Source organism: Erythranthe guttata, chromosome 8, assembly GCF_056151865.1.
Source record: "Erythranthe guttata isolate IM_541 chromosome 8, IM_541, whole genome shotgun sequence".
NCBI classification, from domain to species: Eukaryota; Viridiplantae; Streptophyta; class Magnoliopsida; order Lamiales; family Phrymaceae; genus Erythranthe; species Erythranthe guttata.
This window is the reverse complement of record NC_142540.1, coordinates 381,226-404,266: the sequence shown is the minus strand read 5'-3', so window position 1 is coordinate 404,266 and position 23,041 is coordinate 381,226. Positions and strand designations below refer to the sequence as shown.

General features: G+C 33.9%; 2 protein-coding genes across 3 annotated transcripts; both read right to left on the bottom strand.

Annotated features, from left to right (window-relative positions):
- Positions 1 to 29: 29 nt before the first annotated feature.
- RST1 (ARM repeat superfamily protein) lies at positions 30 to 12,094 on the bottom strand. 2 transcript variants are annotated; one of them, XM_012994349.2, is made up of 25 exons: positions 11,676 to 12,094; positions 11,167 to 11,454; positions 10,950 to 11,033; positions 10,546 to 10,813; positions 9,856 to 10,145; positions 9,161 to 9,344; positions 8,280 to 8,470; positions 8,044 to 8,144; positions 7,288 to 7,363; positions 7,053 to 7,184; positions 6,895 to 6,976; positions 6,580 to 6,652; positions 6,196 to 6,364; positions 5,916 to 6,046; positions 5,729 to 5,826; positions 5,220 to 5,308; positions 4,923 to 5,138; positions 4,763 to 4,840; positions 4,022 to 4,204; positions 2,923 to 3,795; positions 2,326 to 2,625; positions 1,261 to 1,908; positions 955 to 1,105; positions 750 to 868; positions 30 to 651 (listed from the first exon to the last, which is right to left on the bottom strand). In XM_012994349.2, the coding sequence occupies exons 1-25, from the start codon at positions 12,054 to 12,056 to the stop codon at positions 289 to 291; spliced, it is 5,568 nt and encodes a 1,855-aa protein (XP_012849803.2). In that variant the 5' UTR covers positions 12,057 to 12,094; the 3' UTR covers positions 30 to 288. The 2 variants fall into 2 exon arrangements, with proteins under 2 accessions (XP_012849803.2, XP_012849796.2); XM_012994342.2 differs by having other exon boundaries at positions 10,537 to 10,813; positions 11,676 to 12,092.
- A 9,512-nt stretch (positions 12,095 to 21,606) lies between these two features.
- On the bottom strand, positions 21,607 to 22,450 carry LOC105970736 (oleosin H1). The gene has a single exon (XM_012995564.2). The coding sequence runs from the start codon at positions 22,346 to 22,348 to the stop codon at positions 21,833 to 21,835; it is 516 nt and encodes a 171-aa protein (XP_012851018.1). The 5' UTR covers positions 22,349 to 22,450; the 3' UTR covers positions 21,607 to 21,832.
- Positions 22,451 to 23,041: the final 591 nt, after the last annotated feature.

Below are 23,041 nucleotides of genomic sequence, written 5' to 3'. Positions count from 1 at the left end.
AGGCAATATGAAATAGGACTACTTCAAAATTATGCAATCAATTGCATAGAAAGTTTTTTTTTTTTTTTTTTTTTTTTTTTTTTTTTTTTTAAATATAAAACGTTTAGACAAAATAAAAGGAATATAACCCCTTCTCTTACTCTAATCATTTTTCTGCATATTTCCTGCATTAGTTGGCTTTTGAAAATCCAAGTGACAATGTCTATAAATAAGTTAAAATTACATCCTATTCGGATTTTCGTTTTGATCTACATTAAACACAACAAAATAACCCCCCCTTGTACGGAATCACGAGACCACCATATTAGCAAGTCTCAGCTGTTTATCCGTAGGCAAATATTCCTTCAACGACACACAGGTCTGATGCATCACTCGAAATAACAAGTCCGCCATTTCTTTCTCAGTGCTGTCAATAGGTTGTGAGCCAGGTATGTAATCACCACCTTCTACATCTCTGGCCCAATCATGAATCCGGACCGTCGATTTCCAAAAGTACGATGCTACAGATTCTGCAACTACCCCCCACCCACTGCCCTCAAGGAGAGATGATAGAGTGACAGGCAGGTCACTCAACACACTTAACTTATCTGCAACCAAAAATGGCATGTATTTGCAGCAGCTGCCAGATAACAGGCCTAGAAACCGCAGAGTCTTCATAAAGAATGAAAACCATAAAGTATCAGTGACTATTTATTTCCAAAGATTTGTATAAAAAATAATAAAATTTGAAATTTTTGGTCCATACATACCGTTGAAGGGTAACTTGTCACGCACAAGATTTCCGCTGTGTCAACAAGCCATTGTCTTCTAGTGCTCTCATCACTGTGTTGCAAAGTTACAGTGACTTCTACCAGAATGTTCCAGACAACTGCATGTTTAGATATTTGAGTACTCTCTGTTAGTAGGTCTCAGAACAACTTCAGTGTAGTCACTTTGAAATTCTGGCAAACTAACCTTCTGAATTGATGTTCAAAATATAGGCTTTCAATTTCGCAAGTTCCAACACTGGGATGGAGCCGATTCGAACCAGTGCAGCTTTAGCGAAAACCTTTTTCAGAGTATTGAAGATTTGGTTGTTCTCTTCTTTGAAGTTCGCATCTAAATACTGTTCATCAAAAGAGAACAAATTATTCCACATTTCTCGTCAAATGTGAGCGCAGGGTGGACACATAATACAAATGATGGCAAGCATTTATGTAATTTGAGTGCTTGAGTGTGCAAAACCAAGTGTGGAATCATCGAGGGAAAGTGAAATCATACCGACAAAAGATCTGATAGTAGCCAGCTTTGTCGAGCCTTTCCAAGACATCTAATTGCTTCAGTCCATTCCAATTGGAACTCTACAATAACACCTGAGTGAGACCAAGGCAACATTGTAAACAGAATTTCCATACAATGTTCCAATTTATATGCATAATCTTGTGTCTCGAGGGCAGCAAATTCATTTAAACACATCTGCAGACCCTTCCAGCATGAAACCCGCAACATTATTTTCTGTTCATCATCGTATTGATCAGAAGAAACAGACCAATGTAAGAATTCAGCCACATCATCAAAAACCTTGGCAATTCTTAAATTGGAGAACGTTTTCATCAGGTCAGTCAGGTGCAAGAGTGCTAGTGATTGCAGGTTTGATTCGAGCGTCTTGAACCTCGACACGTCATATAGTTCGTCAAGGTAGCCAAGAAGTGAATCAGTTGCATGAGATAACAAGAATAGAAAGCATTCCTCCCTTAGAGTTCCTTTTCTGAAGGCTATTGTATCTTTGGAAGGCATTTCAGCCACTTGACCGCCATATTTCATGCATTTTCTGATGATTGCTCCCCAGTCCAATGAGGGTAATCTTGGAGCATGTGATAGGCATCGCAGAGCAAAAGCTACAGTGGTAATTTTTATACTGCTACCAAGCTGCAATTCATTGAATTCTAAATCAGAAAGATTTCTATATATTGGTATTTTAGCCGCAAGGGAATAAAATTGATTTGCTACAACATGGGACAGGCATCGCAAAGAAAAAGATACAATTCTGATATTTAGTCTGCTGCGAACTGCAACTTATTGAAGTCGAGAAAGGAAGGCAAAGCAAGAAAAAAAAAACTTTATTTAGCTGTAGAAGAATGATTTGGTATTTAGCTACAGGGGAAATAAAATGATTTTACACAATGCACAAGGATATATACATATACATTTACGTATTACTCTTTAGTTTGATCATATCAAGACAAAGAAATGAACTTGCAAGGATGCTACAAAAAACCCGATCCCTTAACTTAAAGAAACAATATCACCAATAACTTCAAACAATCAAAATTCAGCAAAGGGTACCTCAGAATAATTCATCTGCATAAGCCACACAGAGAGTTTCATGACAATGCTGTCTTCGGAAAATTCCTGAGCGACAGACTTAGGGTCAGGGATACCAGAGTCATGTACAGCACTCTCCTCATTAGCAGGTTCTCTAGAGAAGACAAAATGTCTGAGAAAAGAAACTGCCCATGATGCATATTGCTGTGATTGAGGATCCTCAGAGTTTTGTGCAACAAGAAATATCTCTTGAATAAGTGATGTGGACTCAGCCTCCAGAACACTATTCGAAAGTAGAGGACCCAAGACTTGAGATGGATCCTGCCAGGACAAAACAGCCCAATGAACAAAAACATCACAAGTAAAACTTGGAGTTTGTCCTTTCTTTGTATGTATTTCAGTAGATTCCACACCCATTTTTCCATTTCAAATTTGCTCACTTTTCTAGATATCAATCATACGTTTTAATAACTAGTGATTTAGCTTACATTGTGAACAAGAATTTCCTTTTGATATTTAGTTGATGAAATTCAAAAAACCATTTTCTAACGGGAAATAGGATGGTTTTTTCTTCTTAAAGATGATACAAACACCAAAGAGTGGGTTGGGAATTACAACCTTTTGATCAGATGTGGTGGTCAAGGAGGATAAAGGGAAGAGTTGACTCAGCATTCCTGCACCAGCCCCCAGTGCATTTACAACACCAAGCATTCCTCCTAGATGAATAAATGGTGGGTGAGGACTCGAGTAAGTTCTTCTGAATAATGTTAGCAAAGATTTAGCATGTTCGACTTCTAAAGAGTGCAACCCCACGTTCAAGTTAATACAGAGGAGGCTGCCCGCCCCAGCACAAGATGCCATCAACAAGCTCTGGTGAAAGGTGTCAAATGGTTCAACAGACAACAGCTCAGAGATGAGGTTCACAAAGCCGCTGATAAGATGGTCCAACTCAATATCATTAATCAGTTCTACCCTATGGCAGAAAGATACTACAGATGGTAAGGCAAGGCATGCTCCTAAAGACGACATCTGTAGACATGTTTCCCCTACAGCGCACTTTGAGAAGGAGATATTTGCACTAGGAATCCATGAAATGATTAGTGATTTTATATAAAGAACTGCATCGTAAGCCCCAGCCCTGTATATTGCTCCGAGAGAATTCCCTAAGCCAATTATAGGTCCATTGATACCCCACACATCCTCCTCGTCCAGAAGTTCAACATCGGCTAAGGAGTAATTATCTGTTCCTGAAGGAAAATACGATTCTACCTTCTCCAGAATATCAGCTGAACATCCGCCGAACTGAAATATCATCTGAACTAAGGTCCTGATGATTCTACTTAACAGTTCGGTTTCCTGTATCTTATATGTTTCTTTTCCTGATCGAGTACTAACTCCAGAATCAATTCTAGTTTGAAGATCTTGACACGAATAACCTAACCCAAGCCCACAAGCTCCTTTCACGAGGGTGCTCTTGCTAATAGATGCGACCTGTAGAAGACCAAACCAAGCATAGTTGTAACACATAACAAGTCAACACCGTAGATTTTCATATGTTCCAACAGAATAATAAACACTATGTAGATTAATTCACTTACCTACAGATTGTAAGTAATCATTCTTGAGACTATTTTAAATCATAGATAATGAGATAGAATAATTTAAAATTATAAACAAAAAAATACGCACTACGTATTTCTTTAAGTCAATCACATACCTCAAGGAGTGCATTTATAATTTTAAACTTGAGCTCATGATCAGTCACATGTAGACAACTTGAGATCAACCCAAGAGACATTGCTGCTGACCACTGGCGATGTTCATGCTCATACTGATATAACCATTTTAGCAAAAACTCTGAAGCCATCGACTTGACTGCATGTGCAGATCCATGTAGTACCTACATTAAGAAATATCATGGATTAAAAAATATAAGAGGAAAAACAGGATTTAACTTCAGTTCTAATTTAAAATTGCGTCCCCATATAGAATAGATTATTCAAATTGAATGATGGGAGTTTGTTCTAACAATAGTGACTTACTTAACCTTAAACAATATGAAGGTAATGTTTCACTCTTTGTTAGTAGAATTACATTTTGATGTTATACAAATTTGAGTTGTTCTTCAAGTTTTACTCAAACCTGTCATATCAACTCTTTTCTTCCTTCCCTAGGTATTACATACTATAATTTCTTTTTCTAATTTTAATAGACTCCAGAACTCATTTAAGTATGTTGTTTGGCTATTGATGGCATTAGGCCTATAAGAAAGCAACCCTTATGCGGAAAGATAAGTTATTTCGTTGGAACAAAAGAGCAGCAGCAAAGTATAGATAGATCTTAACTATGGGATTATGTCCATACTCTAGAAACTAGCTCCAACTATTAAGATAAACGGAATATGATTAAACATTCCCCAATAAATGGTAGAAAGCATTAAATGCTTATAGCTAATTACCAGACAAAAAGCTCCCAGTGCTAGAGCGATGTTCTCAGCAGATCGAGGAATTGCGGCTTCTGCTAACCTTGTTAGAGTCTGCGAGATTATATGCAACTCAACAGAAAACAAGACAACAGAAGCGTATCACAGACATAAAAGAACATTAAGTATGATGAACCTTCAAAATATCTTTAGAAGCCTTCAAAGTTTTGTCTGGCACGATGTGATTTGGATTTGCCTCTAGTACCATGATGCAAGACCTCAACCATCTTTGCATGAAAGGTTTCCATGACTGCAAAGAGAGAATGGCAAGCAAAATATTTCTTGACAGCTGAAGAGAGCCAGATATCTCCACAGCTGCATCCTCATATTTAGCGAGTACATTTTGTAATCCCTGCGCATTTATATTCAGAACTCCACAATCCCAGGAATAAAAAAAAGATTTTGACAAAATGCAGAGACATAGTTATCTCACTTTTAACAGTCCTTCATTCTTCACATGTTTATGAGCAGGAAGGCAGAGTAAAGCTGCACCTGGTAATTCTTTAATCCTGTGGTTACTTCCTGCAAAGGAAATGCTTGTAAGCAAGATTCAATTAAATTCTTTGATGATAGCTACACAGTAAATAATTTACTTATCATGGTACTACCAGCTTTATCAAAATCTTTATGATGTTTATGAACAGAGGTTCTCATTTAGCTTAGTCGCCTAACTTTATATATAATACAAAACAAAACCATATTATCTAACTCAGGAATTTAAGAAAAAATATTGTTCCACTGAAGTGCATAAAAAAGTGCCAGGCTGTGATTGGGAAGAGGAATTAGACATAGAAATTGTTTTGAAAAGTTATTAGCAACCACTATCCTGCGTCATTTCACTTGAAAATTATACTGTCAAAACAATAACTATGAAGAAGATTAATATGACATATCTCCAGTGATTACTAATACCAAAGACTCATAGGACAAACTGGTTCGTACCTGAACCAAAAATAACCTCAGGGACAACATCTAACAACTTAACAATCTTGTTTCTAGATCCAAAGATCTTTTTCTGCTTTACAAATCTTCGTCTTGTACTGCACAAAAAATAATCAAGGATCATCAATATGAGATTTTTCACTAGTTAGTTTTATAGTAACATGCAGATAACCAAAAAAACACTTGCATGTGATCATAATTCATGAGTCTGACTTCAAATTCTTCCACTGCTGTCAGCAAATCAAGGTTAGTCTCAGTAATGATAAAATCCATGTTCCTGCTGCTGAAATCTGGTATGCTTCGCTGAACATGCAGCACCTGAAAAATATTTCCAAGTGAGATAGAATTGAAAAAAAAAAGGAAAAAAAAAATCAAATAAAGCAAATGAATTGCCAGATAAGGTAATCATGATGCAGCATAAAAGTTATATAGAGTTAAAAAGCAATAAACGAATTCACAACACCTACCTCATATTGCAATAAACTTGTGAAGGCAGCTTCTCGAGCTCTTGTCCACAAAGAACTCCGACTTCTTTCTCTGTGGGTTCCTATATCCCACAATATTTTTAACACATTTTCAGCTGCTTCAGGATATGCTTCAGCATCCATTGCCCCCCATCTCAAAAGAAGAGACAGCCTATCGAACAAAAAAGTCATTAAACATCAGAGAATTTTAGGTAAGAGCGAAAAAGTGCATAGATTATTAAAGAAAGTATTCAACCAGCAATCATCCAACAGTGACATAGTTAGATCGCAATTTGTAATTACTTTTGAATCAACTACAATATAAAGTTAAAGATCCTGTAAAAGTAGAAATGGGAGTGACAGAAGAAGTAGCAATCAGACATTTACCCATAAGCAACAATGGGATCCTGAAAGTAGTTCTCCATATGCTTTGCAATCACATCCCAGGCAGTGTAAAAATCTGGACCAAGAGGCAGTGTCATTTGGACGAAAAAACATCATTATTGAAAAAACACAAAACTGGTAAATCTTATACAGTAAAAGAAGAAATGGAAAAAAAACCATTCATCTCAATACTAATTATATAGCTTAGTGATTGAGTGGCATTTACTTTTCTTGAGGCACAAAAACTTGAACTCCAGTTAATATTTCTTTGATAAGTACCTCAAAGTAAAGTACTGAAAGCATCAAAAGTTGGATTACCAATAACATCAGCTTCACAAAGATGTGCAAGGCCCTGCAATCCAAGAGACTGAACCAAAGGATCGTGATTTTCAATGCAAGCCTAACATTCAAAACAGAATAATTAGAGATGTTCAACTGGAAGCATATAAAATTCTAGACAAATAAGTACAGCATACCGCAACAGACAAAATAATGTCCACCCCTCTATCAGCGTTTCTTTTGCAAATATCTTGAATAGAAGCTGCTATACTGATACAGATTCCTCTCTCGGCATCGTACTGTACTAATCCATTTGGATTCAACATTCCCTGAAATCCACAAAATAAAAAAAACTTGTCTCAATTAACTACTTACATTCCCTGAATATAAGTAACTCAACAACCATGAATAAATAACATAACAATCTCTTGCCTGTAAACTCCCAAAGACACGGTCATTGATCTCCCAGGTCTTACAAATCAAGCGTATAGCAGTAGCTTTTATGACACTGATGAATTGCCAAATGAAATGAAAGCAGGTTATCATTTACGAAAGCAGCAGAACTGGAATACTATAAAAACACTTGTTTCTGTAAATAATTTCCAACTTTCTAAACACAAAAACAAACAGACAATCTTAATGATCCCAAAAGAGTATCAAAGAACTGAAACCTTGGCCCTGATTTTTCAAAAACATTTACATTGTTCTAAGTAGCTTACGAACAACTGACATAGAATCTGGCGCACTGCTACCTAATGACCAAAAAAACTGAATATTTAAATCTCATATTGTGTTTGTATGTATATGAAATTATGAATCCATTTTGATTCTTCTTTCATTAATTTGGTTCCAAATTACAGCCCACAGCTCTTACCAGTTACCCGATTTACCCTGTTTTACAACAAGTTCATCAATTCAGCGCTAGCCATATTTTACTAGCTTCCTAAGGTTGGAAATTTGCATTATATTTTCAGCCTAAACCATGAACATGATTTGCCTAATGTGGCAGCACGGACAAATATTAAGTTACAATAATCCATGACTACCAAGAAATAACTGAAATTTTGAAGCTTGAAGAGTCACCACGTACTGTCACCCTGACACGCACCTAATATCATGAGACGTAAGTAACTAGATATTGTAATGTACAACAATACATATGTACATGAACAATTACAGATGACATACGGATTCACATCCTTCTGAAGCATTGGCAAGAGAATCTGAAGAATCAGTGGTATCATTGCAGGATGTGAAGCCACTGATGGAAGCAAACCTAAAAGCTTGAGCTGCATGAAAGAAAAATATAGGAAATTTTCTCATGATATGCATACTCGGCCAAATAAACATAAAAAAACAAATGAACCAAAAAAAAATAGTTCATGTTGCATGAATTTAGGTCGGGGGAAATATCTAACACTCACAAGCATATCATGAGAGTCATTAAGTTTTTCTGAACTGGAGCATATATGATTGTAGAATAGAATTATAAGCAACACAGGAACACCAAGCTTAGGTTCAATATTACAGCCAATAGACAACAGATCGATGGCAGAGTTTCCCGTTTGATGCAAGAGAATGACACTTGCAACTGCACAAAGTACCGGAGGCATTTCTACAAGGCGAACAAGGTTAGAGGTTAAATAACAAAAATGACTTCGCAGAACAAGATTATGTAACTAAATTTACCTCACCTTTGAAAGAACTAAATCCCCAATCCTCCCCTGTTTCACAAATAAAAAACATCCCCTCTAAATTTGCCACATTTTACCAAACTTCTCCTGCCATCAAAGACTTCTAGATGGAGATGACGACTTATGCAAAAGAGTATAATGAACTTCCTACTTTGCTCCTTACCAAACTATCATTATATTTTGCTTACCAGAATACCATTGGTAAGATATGAAGCTTAAAAGTTTATGAAAGTGTTTTACAAATTTAAGTGTTGGTTTTAAAAAGAATTAGTACCTTAAGGCAAAAAGAAGTCGGTGGCTATTTTTTGTCGTCAGAAATTAATGTTAGACTAACAATCAACATTGAATTTGTCAAAGAAAATAAATTGGTCATGTACTTTCTAGTGTTGCAGGATTGAAATATTAAGAAGACAATGCCTTCAAAAAATTTATACTCCATTTAAATAATGTAACAAATAGAATTCATTGTTCTTTCCTTTTATTATAGTGCATTGACTCCCTATTGATCTGTTCAGCAACAGCCCTTCCACTATGTTTTTGTTATGAAAAAGCATTCTAATTCAACTATTTCAGAATGAAAGTAACTGTAATCAAGGACAGGAGGCGTTTACCTGTTAGAAATATTTCTTCAGACTTAGTAGTGGTTGAAGTGGATTTTTGCTTTCCAACAATTCTACTATAATACTTCCTTACGGAGGAAGTCCATGTTTTTAGTCCATGATGATCTTCATTGGCAAAGGATTCCCCTTCACAAAAACGATTCACGTAGAATGAACCATGCAATGACGATTGATCCTGCAAAATAGTTATTCAAGGAAAAGAAGTACTATTTATTTTAGCCGTGAACGGGATGCTGCCAGAAGTAACTGTTTTAGGGTTAAACTCCCGGTTCTTAAAAAATGAGCAAAGACTTAAAGCTATAACGGAAGTAATAAAGAAGAGCGCAAGAAACTATTGTTTTGGAAATTCGTATAATGCATGCGCGCTTAGTTTAACCCAAACAATAAGATACGAAAACATCAAGGCTAACGCTGTCAAGATCCTGATTGGAGCAATAAATTTAATAAACACTTATTAGACATATTAATACATCAATATAATTAGTCAGTTGAAAACAAAGACTTGCAATGTGATCAATTTAACGAAGGCATTCCCCACACGAAGATCATTTCTAATATATATAGAAATCCATGTTTTTAGAAGTCAAAGATTTCTTAAAATGAACTATACATTGGTTTTCTGGATAGGTCTGTTAGCCAACTAGAAAGCAGAGAAAAACACTTTTTCATAGGACTCTGAGCTATACCTGAAACCACATATGTCTTAGAAACCTAAAAATGATATGTCCAGGAGTAGAGATTGACAGGTGATTCTCGTCTACCACTGGTTTTGTAGAGATTGACAGGTGATTCCCTTCTGCCACTTGTTTTTCTTTTGGTGCGATCAGTAAATTAGTAGCAATCTTTCCCAATATAGAAAGTAAATCAGTGGTAGTTTGTTTAATAGATCTGGACGGAGAGGAAACAAGTGCAAGAACTGGAAAAATGAACAGAAGCTCTTCGGTCAATACACTTGAAGAGGCACCGGTGTGGTTTTCTGCATAACCAGGCAAATTCATGTTTTAAGAAAACACGATGTACCAAGAAATTGTTCACAGTGGCAAGCAAGTATGACAATTTTTTAATATAATATACTTAAGAACAGACACTCTTTCCAGAAGATGGGCATTCGTCCAACCTATTGAAATGAGATTGTAATCCATCCAATATCTACCAAAGAGCATAAATCATGATGCGGCAGTAGTTGGTACGATGCATGTTATTATAGAATATAATCTAATAAGTATAAATATATTGGTTTACCTAGGTCTACAATCATCAATCATGGAGCCATCATCTTTGTCATTTCCATTTTTTAAGTTTACTTTTTACACCACAACTATTGAATCCAAAAACAACAGACGTATAACAACAGAAGATAACTATACCATTTTCACCTTTCCATCTCAAGAGAAACAAGACCAGTTTCAGTATAGAATATTGTTCATGTTCAAGCTCTGACTGAGTCAGAATTGGAACCAACAATAACATCACCGACGAATGGCCAGTGCGATAACTGAGGCCAAGATCTTTCTGGACAGCCAATAAGTGTCTTGCCGCATCTAAGATTTTCTCAACCCCACCTGCGCAATTGCGGAAATCCCTAAATAGCGATAGCATTTCCTCCAGCAGTGCCAAACCACACAATTGAGCTTCATGGACAAGCTGACAACATTGGAGAATAAAGTTCAGACGCCAAGTCGAATGAGTAAAAGCGAAGCATAATTAGTCCCAAAAGGATATAGCAAGGCTAGAGAATTAGGTGTCAAAAGAAACGTGAGAATTGTGATGAGTAACATACCGATCCCATTCCAACTAACTGCCTCAAAACCACCTGATACGCATCCACCAAGCATTCAAATACATAATAAACATTTGTAACCTCCTGCAGAAACAGCAAGAAAACTCAACACCCTCAAGGATAATCTGATCCAGTTCCTAAAAGTGAAATTTTAGTGCATCAATCAAAATAAGAATCAAAGAGATGTGGCACCATTTTGTGCAACATTTAGACTTACTTCAGCATCCTTACATGGGAAATATTTGAGATGCCCTATCAGAAACTTAATTACGGGAATGGCTTCCTGGGGAAACGAGCAGCAGAACGCCGCCATTGTGGACACCAAGTTCCTCACGAATGCAGAACTGGAAATGGAATTCGAAATAGGAACTTTTATAATGGAAAATTTCAAGAAAGGGCCCAGGAATTCACAGACTGGCTCCATTCCAAGATGTTTACACTTCATGATGAACACGATCACTTGTTTCACAAGCACGGCTTGAACTTCAGTCCCACACGAAAGTATCTGTCATGGTAATACACATGCAATCACATTTACAGATTCTATCCAGAACACTAAAACAAGTATACAATTCCATATATATTTAGAGATTACGATATGAAGAATTGCTCATAGATTCAGAAATAAAAGGGGTTAGAGCTCGACTGTAATCAACAAAGTGTTGAAATACGGATTTCAGCTACAATTCATACAATTCGACACTAGGTCAAAGTTATATCACTCACCTTGACGAATGGATGATTCTCTGGCAATTGAAAACGGAACGAAGATTGATTTTCTTCGAAACCAAGTGTGGTGAGCAGTCCAATGGCTTTGATGAATAAACATGTGAATTGCGGATTGGAGGAGTCCTCGAGTGCGGACTGTAACTCCAGTAACCCAGTGGTGATATCCAATTTCGAATCCTTGACGAGGCGGCATAGTTCCCGGGCAGACTGGTCGGCAACGGCCAGGGAATTAGACCGGAGACAGCGGCTGATGACGTCACGGCCGGCATCGGACGGCGGCGAGGAACGGAACTTGTGGAAGATCGAGATCACGGCGAGTTTCTGGAGTGAGGGTTGGGGGAGACGGGTTTTATCTAAGAGCGGGGTGTAGGAATCCATTTTTCTAATAAGAGGGAAACTTATTCATCAACTGAAGTAAGTGGTCTTTCCTTTTCATACAAAATTTAAAACTCCCGGGCCTTTGTAAGTCATGGGCCGAAATCTGAACCTCGGCTTGTTGGTGGGCCCATATTTCTAATTATGAATTTTGGGCTAATTACATTCTTAGCCCAAGTACATCATATATATTATCATAGTAATCTATATAATATAGTATACAAGTTTCACTTTTCCTTTTTATTTATTTGTTACTAGGAATTTATCATAGTAATCTATATAAATATATTATCATAGTAATCTATTTATTTGTCACTTATCATAGTAATCTATATAATATAGCCCATATTTATTATACAAGTTTCACTTTTCCTTTTTATTTATTTGTTACTAGGAATTTAACTCCTCGTATGCACATGATAGAAATAAAATTATTGCAAAATATAAATTAATTTAAATTATCAAAATAAGGTTTTAAAATTAGAATAATTTAAATTTAAAGTACATCGATAGTAATAGGTAAAAAAATGCTCCGTCTAAAGATGTTTGGTCTTCAAATAAAAATTAGAATAAACGCCTCTTGTTCTTGTTATTATTCCACGAAAAGAAACATATGGGCACGACATTATAATCAGTCCATGGGAACTGCCATTGCACCAGCACCTGCCCTTTCGCCACTCTCTCATGTTTTCCCTTCAACACATTACTGTTGTGTTCTTCACTTTCTTGGAGTCGAGTGTAGCTTCCTTGCATAGAATCCTGAAAAAAAAATATTACTCAATAAAAGCAATAATAAAAAATGTCTCAAACATCTAAAGAAAGACAAATTAAACATTACTTGATAAACAAAAAAAATTCCTTACTCATAGGCAGCAAATACATTGGAAGCTTCAGCATGAGCAACATTAATTAATAAGAGGGTAAAATTTATCGTCGAGCAACGGTCTCGAAAAGCTCATCCACTGTTGCAAAAACAAATAAACACACTCCGTGAATATTACCAGGTGCCTCTCAGAGACAACAATCAAAACAACTAACTTGCGTCAATAATCAAACCTTTTTTTATTTCGGCATTAGTTTCAAACTCAAAATAGTTTCATGGAACAACAAAAGAAAGTGAGTAAATTAAAAAAAAATAGAATTACAATATAGTGAGAATTTAGAGAAAATCCAATGATTATTTCAATGAATTGTAACGTATTTGACAAACTCGAAATTACATAGCACACCCATACACGTCTTAAATAAAGTGATTTTAATTCCAAAAAAAATTAATTTTCTCATTATTCAACTTAATACTTGTGGATAGACACCGGTGAACCGGCCCGTCGTCCCCGAGACGGGCCCAGTTCTATGAATTGGTGAACCGTGAACCGCCGGGTCGGCCCGGTGTTTCACCCGGATTTAAAAAAAAAATCAAAAAAATTCAAAAAAAAGATCAAATAACGGCCGATGAACCGGCCGTTATTTACTATTTTTTGAATTCCTCCCCCCCCCCCCCCCCCCCCCCCCCCCCCCCCCCCATTTTTTCCTATAAATACCCTCACACCCCATTTTTTTCCTATAAAATTAAGTTAAAGTCCTTATATTTATTTCCTTTTGTTTTTTTCCTATTTAAAAGTAATTATTTTAATTTATTTATCCATTAAGTTTTTTTTTTTTTAAATATATATATACATATAAATATAATTTTACGGGCCAACCCGAAACCGCCCCTGAACCGGATTGAACGGGCCGGCCGACCCGGCCCGCCGAACCGTGCATATTACGGGCCGATTCCAGTTCCGGAAAATAATGAACCGTGAACCGGTATGAACCGGCCCGAACCGTGAACCGTGAACCGGTATGGACAAGAGTGCAACACAACTTCGAGATAACAACCACCAACTCCGAAAAAAACAATACAACTACGCGATTTGAACCCAAAAAACATAGAAATTTCCTTACACCATTTCCTGCAAACCACAATATTTTCTGAAGAATGTTATACAATTGGACCAACTCCCTAGCCAATTCCAGAATCGCTTGCCATATTCCTTCGTTGAATGCATGAATGCTATAGTAATGTTCCTTCATCCCCATGTTTGAGCCTAAGTTTTCACCACAGACGGGGCATTTTGGCCGTATTACCTCGACTATAACCCATCACCACCTGGAGCATCAAAGGTTAAATACTCATCAAACAGCGGGAAAATAATACAGTAAAAACGAAGAAAGAAAAGAAGAATAAAAAAAACTTACGGACAAAAGTCACAGCTTCCATGTCGTCGTAGGCCTTGGAAAAGGCCCCTCGATGGAAACGGGAATGGAAGCGGAGTGAATGCAAAGACGAGAAAACAAAATACCAAAAAAATTGGCCTAATAAATCGTATGATTAGAGAATATTATACATAAATTTACACATAGCAAAATCCTTACCAGATGTGACGGCAGAGGAGAGGGGATTGAGACCGGTGGTGGCAGGAAGAGAAAGGCGGTGGGTCTTCCGATTTGGCGTTGCGGAGAGGTGGCGGATCGCCGGAGTTGGCACGGCTGAGAGGTAGCGGATCGCCGGAGTTGGCGCAGCTGAGAGGTTGCGGCTGTTTATCGCCGATTGCGGTAGCAACGGGGCGGCGGCCGACCATACGGAGTAACCAGCTCAGATTCATGGTTGCCTTTGGTTTCTCTCTGATCTCCCAATTTTCTTCAATATTTGCAGGGTCTCTAGCTACGTAGATAACATGCGCTTAGACACTTTGATGCGTCCCTCCTTTTATATTCCAATAATACCCTTAGGCCTTGTTTGGTTGTGATATTTGGTATTCTCAATAAATTGCATATCCATTTATTTTATCTTCTTGTCTTCTAGTATATTTTATTAGATCTTTTGAGTTTCATTAAATCATTTAATATTATATTGGTTAATTTACTATTGGAAATAAAAGAAGGCCTTAGTAAATGAATTATGAAAATGAATTTGTATCCATTTTCTTCAAAAAATTGTTTATTCTCTTCGTTTTATTTTATTTTTTCGGCCCGTTGACGAATCGGCCCAAACCGTTGACCGGTGAACCGGCCCGTCGTCCCCGAGACGGGCCCGGTTCTATGAATTGGTGAACCGTGAATCGCCGGGCCGGCCCGGCGATTCACCCAGATTTAAAAAAAAAAAAATCAAACAAATTCAAAAAAAACAAATAACGGCCGATGAACCGGCCGTTATTTGCTATTTTTTGAATCCCCCCCCCCCCCCCCCATTTTTTTCTTATAAATACCCTCAAACCTCATTTTTTCCTATAAAATTAAGTTAAAGTCCTTTTATTTATTTTCTTTTGTTTTTTTCCTATTTAAAAGTAATTATTTTAATTTATTTATCCATTAAGTATTTTTTTTAAGAGATATATATATATATATATATATATATATATATATATATATATATATATATATATATATATATATATATATATATATATATATATATATATATATATATATATATATAATTTTCCGAGCCGACCCACAACCGGCCCGAATAGGCCCGGAACCGGATTGAACCGGCGGGCCGACCCGGCCCGCCGAACCGTGCATATTACGGGCCGGTTCCGGTTCCGGAAAAAATGAACTGTGAACCGGTATGAACCGTCCCGGAACCGGCCCATGGCCGTGTGTACTTGTGGATGTAATTTATTATACATATATTTGTTGTAATAGGATTTACCGTACAAAAATCACAATTATGAAAAGTTAGATGATTACATGTTCTTCATGAATAAATATTTATAGTAATGTACTAATATATAGTAGCTCTAGCATAATAATAATATAGAGTTATTAGAACAATAGGCTCTTTCTAGGGTATGACCACATGTGTTCTAAACTTATATGAGATATGCATTAATTACCATTAATTTTCTAAGATTAAATCTTGACCCTAGAAAATAAGATGGCTTATGTTCTAAAAAAAGAGTACTTTACCCTAATATCCTTCGATTATTGTTTTCATTAAATTACTATAAAATAGATTAACATTGAATTGTCTAATTTACCCCCTACTATATTTTTAATTAAATAATTAATTTAAATTCATTGTAACCGAGTTTTATTTGATAAATAGAAAAAAACTCCATTCATTAGGGATAAAACTTGTGACATCTTAACACATTCAACACTCCTAACCATCCAAACACATTAACTTATTATGATATATTTAATCATAACTGTATGTATCGGTAAAACACAATATAAAATAATAATTAATAAATGTAAGTATTTAAATAATGTTAAATAAAATATTAGTTGCGACATTCATTATTATTAAATGATATTAAATAAATTATTAACAAATTTAATATAATAAAGTTTGAAAAAAATATAAAGAAATGCAATTCAATACGTCAAATATCTATCATTAATTATATAATATTAGAAAAATTAATAAACTCCACTGTTTACTTACTTTAAAATAAGGGGTTTTTGTGCATAAGTTATCAACCAAGCATCTTTATTATTCTAGGTTTAGGGGTTATATCTCTTTCACCAATAAGCCATTCCCTTTAATATTTATTATAAATAAACGAAACATTCATATATATGTCAATATCACCCCCAACATTTTATACCCAATTCTTATATGTAACCCTAATTTAATCAATTTTGTCCACAAAAATTAAATTTTGACCACAAATTTTCAATTTTGACTTGTTTTTGGAGCATACTTTAATATGCTCCAACTTCATCGTTAACTTAATTTAATCTCAATTTGACATCAAATTTCACAAATTATTCAATTTAGACCCAAAATTTTTTTTCAAAAATTTTTTTTTTTCAAATTTTTTTTCCAGCCGGATTCCGGCATTGACTTTTCAAAAAAAAATTCTTTTTTATTTTCTTTTCTTCCGGATTTTTTCGCCGGTTTCCGGCAGTCTCCGGCGTTGATTTTTTTTTAGTGTTCTTTTAAGTTTTTTTTTTTTTTTTTTTTTTTTTTACGTCCGCCGCTAAACTTTGACCGTAGTTGTGCTGTCACTGACAGTAAATTGACGTAGTTATACTGTCAATGTCAGTTAATTAACGTAATTTTATTGTCTTTGACAATACATTTATGTAATTGTTTTGCCGTTAACAGTAAATTAACGTAATATTATTATTTTTTATTTTTTGTTATTTGTTTTATTTTGTTTGATTTGTTGACAAGTCAACGTAATTATATTAGTGTCGTTGACAGTAAAATAACTGTAAACACAATAATATTACTGTCAACAACATCAATATTAATATTTTTTTGTTTTGTTTGAGTTATTCACAGAGTAACGTAAAAATATTACTGCATATTATTATAATATTACTGTGGTTGACGGTAATATTACTGTTGTTATAGTAATATTACTGTCAATCACAGTAATATTAGTTCTTTGGGGCATGCTACATCCCGCACTAAAATTTACTAAATTTCACACATAAATTAAAAAAAAAAATCTCTACTTATATCCTCTCTAACTTTTTTTTATGATGATTTTTTCCAAGTCACTCAAAATTTATTAATCTTTCACGTGAATAATCATAAAAAGTGAGTTTAGATTTATTTAATATTTTTCAATTTTATTATGCCTTTTTAATTATTTAAATTCATATCAATTCGATTTTTTTTCTCAAATTCCAACTTTATTTAGTTTGAACACATGAAGATTTTTCTCAAATTCGAACTTGGAATGATATGGACGTTTTTAGTGTGTGATTTTGTGAAAAAAAATTAGAGAAAAAGAAGAAGGGTAGGGAAGGAAAAGATGAGATTTTAGAGAGAGTAAATTTTTCAATTGTGTGTATGATTTGGTAAAATTGGTGTGGGATTTAGCATATTAGTAATTCTTTTGGCTTTTTATTATGTTTACATCTGTTGAACGGTCAACATAGTAATATTACTCTATTACACAATAATAATGAGTTTTGTTGTGTTAATTATATTACTGTGCTACAGATTAATATAACAATATTACTGTGTTAAACTGTAGTTTAGTTAATTTTACTGTGTTTAACAGTAATATAGTTAATATAACTGTCAATCACAACAATATTGTTGTTTAAACAAAAAAAAAGTTACAGAAATAAAAAAAATCGAAAAAGTCAATGCCGGAGACCGTCGTAAAAATCCGGAAGAAAAAAAATAAAAAAATAAAAATTGAAAAGTCAACGCAGGAATGCGGCGGAAAAAAAAATGTTTTTGAAAAAAAATGTTTTTGGTCAAAATTGAATAATTTGTGAAATTTGGGGTCAAATTGAGGTTAAATTAAGTTAATGATGAAATTGGAGCATATTAAAGTATGAGGGGTTATTTCGGTTCTTTACAAAAATCTGAACCATATGTGGACTTATTGGTAAAAGAGATTTTTGTCTGGATCTATTTATGAATAAGTACCCATTGATGGAATTATTTGTAATCACCCCTTAAAATAAAATTATATACTACAAATACTATATCGTGAATTTCTTTTAATATTTAATTTAAACAAATAGTAAGATTTGAATCGATTAAGCTCAAATCCTTTCAATTAGTAAACATTATTCAAATATTTGAATCGATTGCTTAACTATCGACATAACGTGTTACATAATTGATTTAACTATTTATAAGTAATGTCTAATATCTTTTTTAACTCAATTTTATCATAAAAAGTATCTTTTTAATTCAATTTTATCATAAAAATAATAAATTTAATTCCTAACACGTGTAAGAACCTAATCGTAAATCGTAATATTTTATCAAAGCGTAATATTTGAACAATTAAGCTCAAGTCCTTTCAATTCGTAAACACTATTCAAATATTTGAATCGATTAAGCGCGCTCAACTATTGACAAAAAAAATTTAATCAAATTAACTATTATTAATTAATGTGTACTACATTTTTATTTCAATTTTATCGTAAAAAAATAATTCCTAAATTACGTAAGAATCAAATCATAAGATTAATTAAAGCGTATAATTTGAATCAATTAAGCGCAAGTTCTTTTAATTTGTAAATATTATTCAAAAATTTGAATCGAATAAGTTCAACCACTGACAAGAACGTATTAATGGACCGTATTAATCGAGTTAACTATTTACAATTAAAATCTACTATTCTTTTAATTCAATTTAAAAAAAAAATTAATTCGAAAAATCATAAGAATCAAATTGTAATTAAAATCTACTATTCTTTTAATTCAATTTAAAAAAAAAATTAATTCGAAAAATCATAAGAATCAAATTGTAAATTGTAAATCGTATATTGAATCTAACCATGAACCAATTAAATCTTACCATTTTTACGAATTAGATCTATACACTCTCTTAATGTGGACTCACTACAAAAATTCTATCAAAAGTAATTTGGTAACTTAAGTGTAAAATAATTTTATTTCAATAGATATCTTATTAATAAAAGGAAGGTTGTTCTGGTGAAACCCTATGGGTTTTTTTCCCGCTCATTTTATGGCTACATTTGTCATTTAATTATTTTTTGCTTCGGCTAAACTCTAGGAAATTTTTCTCGCTCATTTGATAGTTATAATTTTCATTTATTTATTTATTTTTATTATTTATTTTCATTTAATATCGCTCATTTTATGGCTTACATTTGTCATTTAATTATTTTTTACTTTTATTATATTTATTTCTTACTTTTATTATTTTATTATTTCAATTTTCATTTAAACTAATTATGTATCTTTTAATGATATATTATTGTGTGATGAATTCTTTTATACCATTTATTTATTTTATTTCAATTTTCATTTAAACTAATATTACTGTGTGATGAATTCTTTCATACCATATCTTATTAATCTTATTAATAAAAGGATTTATTTTTTTATTTCAATTTTCATTTAAACTAATACTACTGTGTGATGAATTCTTTCATACCATATCTTATTAATAAAAGTAAGGTTACTCCTGCTAAACCCTATGAATTTTTTCCCGCTAATTTGATAGTTATAATTTTCATTCTTTTTTTCTATTTTTATTATTTATTTTTATTTAATATCTTATTAATAAAAGTAAGGTTGCTTCGGCTAAACTGTAGGAAATTTTTCTCGCTCATTTGATAGTTATAATTTTCATTTATTTATTTATTTTTATTATTTATTTTCATTTAATATCTAATCTTATTAATAAAAGTAAGGTTGCTCCTGATCAATCGCTCATTTGATAGTTATAATTTTCATTTTTTTTTCTATTTTTATTATTTATTTTTATTTAATATCTTATTAATAAAACTAAGGTTGCTTCGGCTAAACTCTAGGAAATTTTTCTCGCTCATTTGATAGTTATAATTTTCATTTATTTATTTATTTTTATTATTTATTTTCATTTAATATCTTATCTTATTAATAAAAGTAAGGTTGCTCCTGCTCAACCCTATAAATTTTTTTCTGCTCATTTGATAGTTATAAATTATAATTGTCATTTATTTAATTAATTAATTTTACTGTTATATTATATTTATTATAATCAAGTTTAATAAATCCATTAAATATCTAGACTTTATGGCCCCAATTTTCATTTATTTATTTATTTATTTTTATTATTTATTTTCATTTAATATCTTATCTTATTAATAAAAGTAAGGTTGCTCCTGCTCAACCCTATGAAATTGTTTCTGCTCATTTGATAGTTATAAATTATAATTGTTATTTATTTAATTAATTAATTTTATTGTTGTATTATATTATTATAATCAAGTTTAATAAATCCATTAAATATCTAGATTTTATGGCCCCAAATCTACGTGAAAATTATTTAATTGTTTAGAAAAACATTTGGTTCTTATCTTATTAATAAAAATAAAGTTGATCTCTTATTAATAAATGTAAGGTTGCTCCTGCTAAACCTATGAAATTTTTTCCGCTCATTTGATAGTTATAAATTATAATTGTCATTTATTTAATTAATTAATTTTATTGTTTTACTATATTTAATATAATCAAGTTTAATAAATTCGTTAAGTATCCAGACTTTTTCGCCGCAAACTTACGTATCTTTTCCCACCAAAATTGTCATTTTTACTTAATATTAATTTGATGGCTGATAAACTCTTGAGATTTAATGGCACCATTGATTTACAATAAATTTACTGAGGCCTGTTATGGGTGATAAAGAAGAAGAATCGTTAAACTTCAACATTAACTGAGATATGATAAATATACAATCATATTACATCAAAAATATAAAGTTAAATTAATCAATATGGCAAAAAAAGGTTCACGGATGGGGGATTATCATCAATATATATAGCAAAATACCAAAATGAATTTAAATTTCAATTTTGTCGTTTAAATTGAACTTTACTTCGTATAATTTTACAAATTGAACTTTACTTCGTATAATTTTACTTCAATCCCGTGCATCGCACGGGCCAAAAATCTAGTTTGTTTTAACATTGTTTGGCTATTTAGTGTAGAATAATTTTATTCATGAAACATTTTTTATGACATTGTTTGACTTATTATGTGTTGGTTATTTGGTATGAAAATTATCCAAAGTATACATATCACTCGCCTTTGTATGAAATTTTTAGTACGCTGTGTACTCAATTACTACTTATGTAAAACAACCATTGATTTGATTATTAGCAGAAAATGAAACACGATCAATACACACTAAAATTTCCAAATGTTACACGTACAGATATTCACCGATGCACCAACACAAAACACACTCGAACACTATAAAGTATTAAAACAAAAACACATATGATCAGAACAGAAAATAAGATTCAGCCACGCGCATATGATTGCATTACACGATGCACGCGCGCGCACGCATTTTCTAAGCTGTGCGGCCAGTAGTAGTAGTGACACCTTCCTGGGCGGTACTCTTGATAGTTTCGCCGACTTGCTTTGTCTTCTCGCCGACGTACACAGTACCTTCCTGCACGCGCTGCTTCGCGTACTCGAGCGGCTCTTGCCCTGTTGCCTGCCTGAACGAGTTCAACACCCACGTCAGCGACGACAGCCCCGTCAGCCCGAACGCCCCCGACGTTAAGAAAGCCGTCACTGCTCCGGCGACTAGGATGGCGGCGGGGACCAAAACGGGGCTGAATATCACGAATAGAGGGGCGGCGACCGCCAGTCCGATGAAGCTTCCGACGAGTGCGAGCGCAGCTAGTCCGAGGAGGGTGCCTGTGACTGGGAGGAGGGTGACTACCGCGAGGACTTGGCCGGTGGAGGGGCCTTTTTGAGGGAGGAGAGATTTGACTCCGCCGCCGACATCGTGGCGGTGCTGCTGGTGGACGTTGGGATGGACTTGGACTTGGTGAGGCTGTGGACGACCGCGGTCTGCCATGGAAAAGGTGGCGCGTGGTTTATTGAGGCTTAGTGAGAGTGGTGGAGGAGTTGACTAATTTTGGGATGATGGTGGTGGTGGTGGTGGCGGTGGAGTTATAAAAAGGAGAGGGAGAAATGCTACGTGTTGGAGTGCATGTGTGAGATATTGCATGAGATACAAGTTTCACTTCCCTTTTGCCACATTTTCTCTTTTTTCTTTATTTATTTATTTATTTTTATTTTCATTTTCTTTATTTATTTATTTTTTGAATTTTTTTAATTTTTTTTTCTCTCGATGGGCTGGCTGGACGTGTGAGTTTGGGCCAACTATGGTGACGTTTTCATACGTCATTCTTATGGGATGTTTGGGACGATTTTGGGCCTTATTTTCATTTTTCTTCTGTTTTGAGAAAATATGTTTGGACAACAATTTAAGAAAAATAAAATCATAGTGATACAAACAATCTACGTCTGTAACACTCGAATCATGTTAACATCCCGTAAGGGTTGACCTAACCGTTCGAGTAATTGAGTCTGTGTCAATTGACCCAAAATTCGAACTCTCTTATCAACGATCGTTAGGTGGGATTTGTCACGCATTGTTAGTCTAATGTCGTTTTACATCTCTCGTATGGTTTGCACACTATTATACTAGAGCCTAGAATTTATCAAAATCAATCACTTCAAAGAAAAAAAATTGCAAAATTTTGTT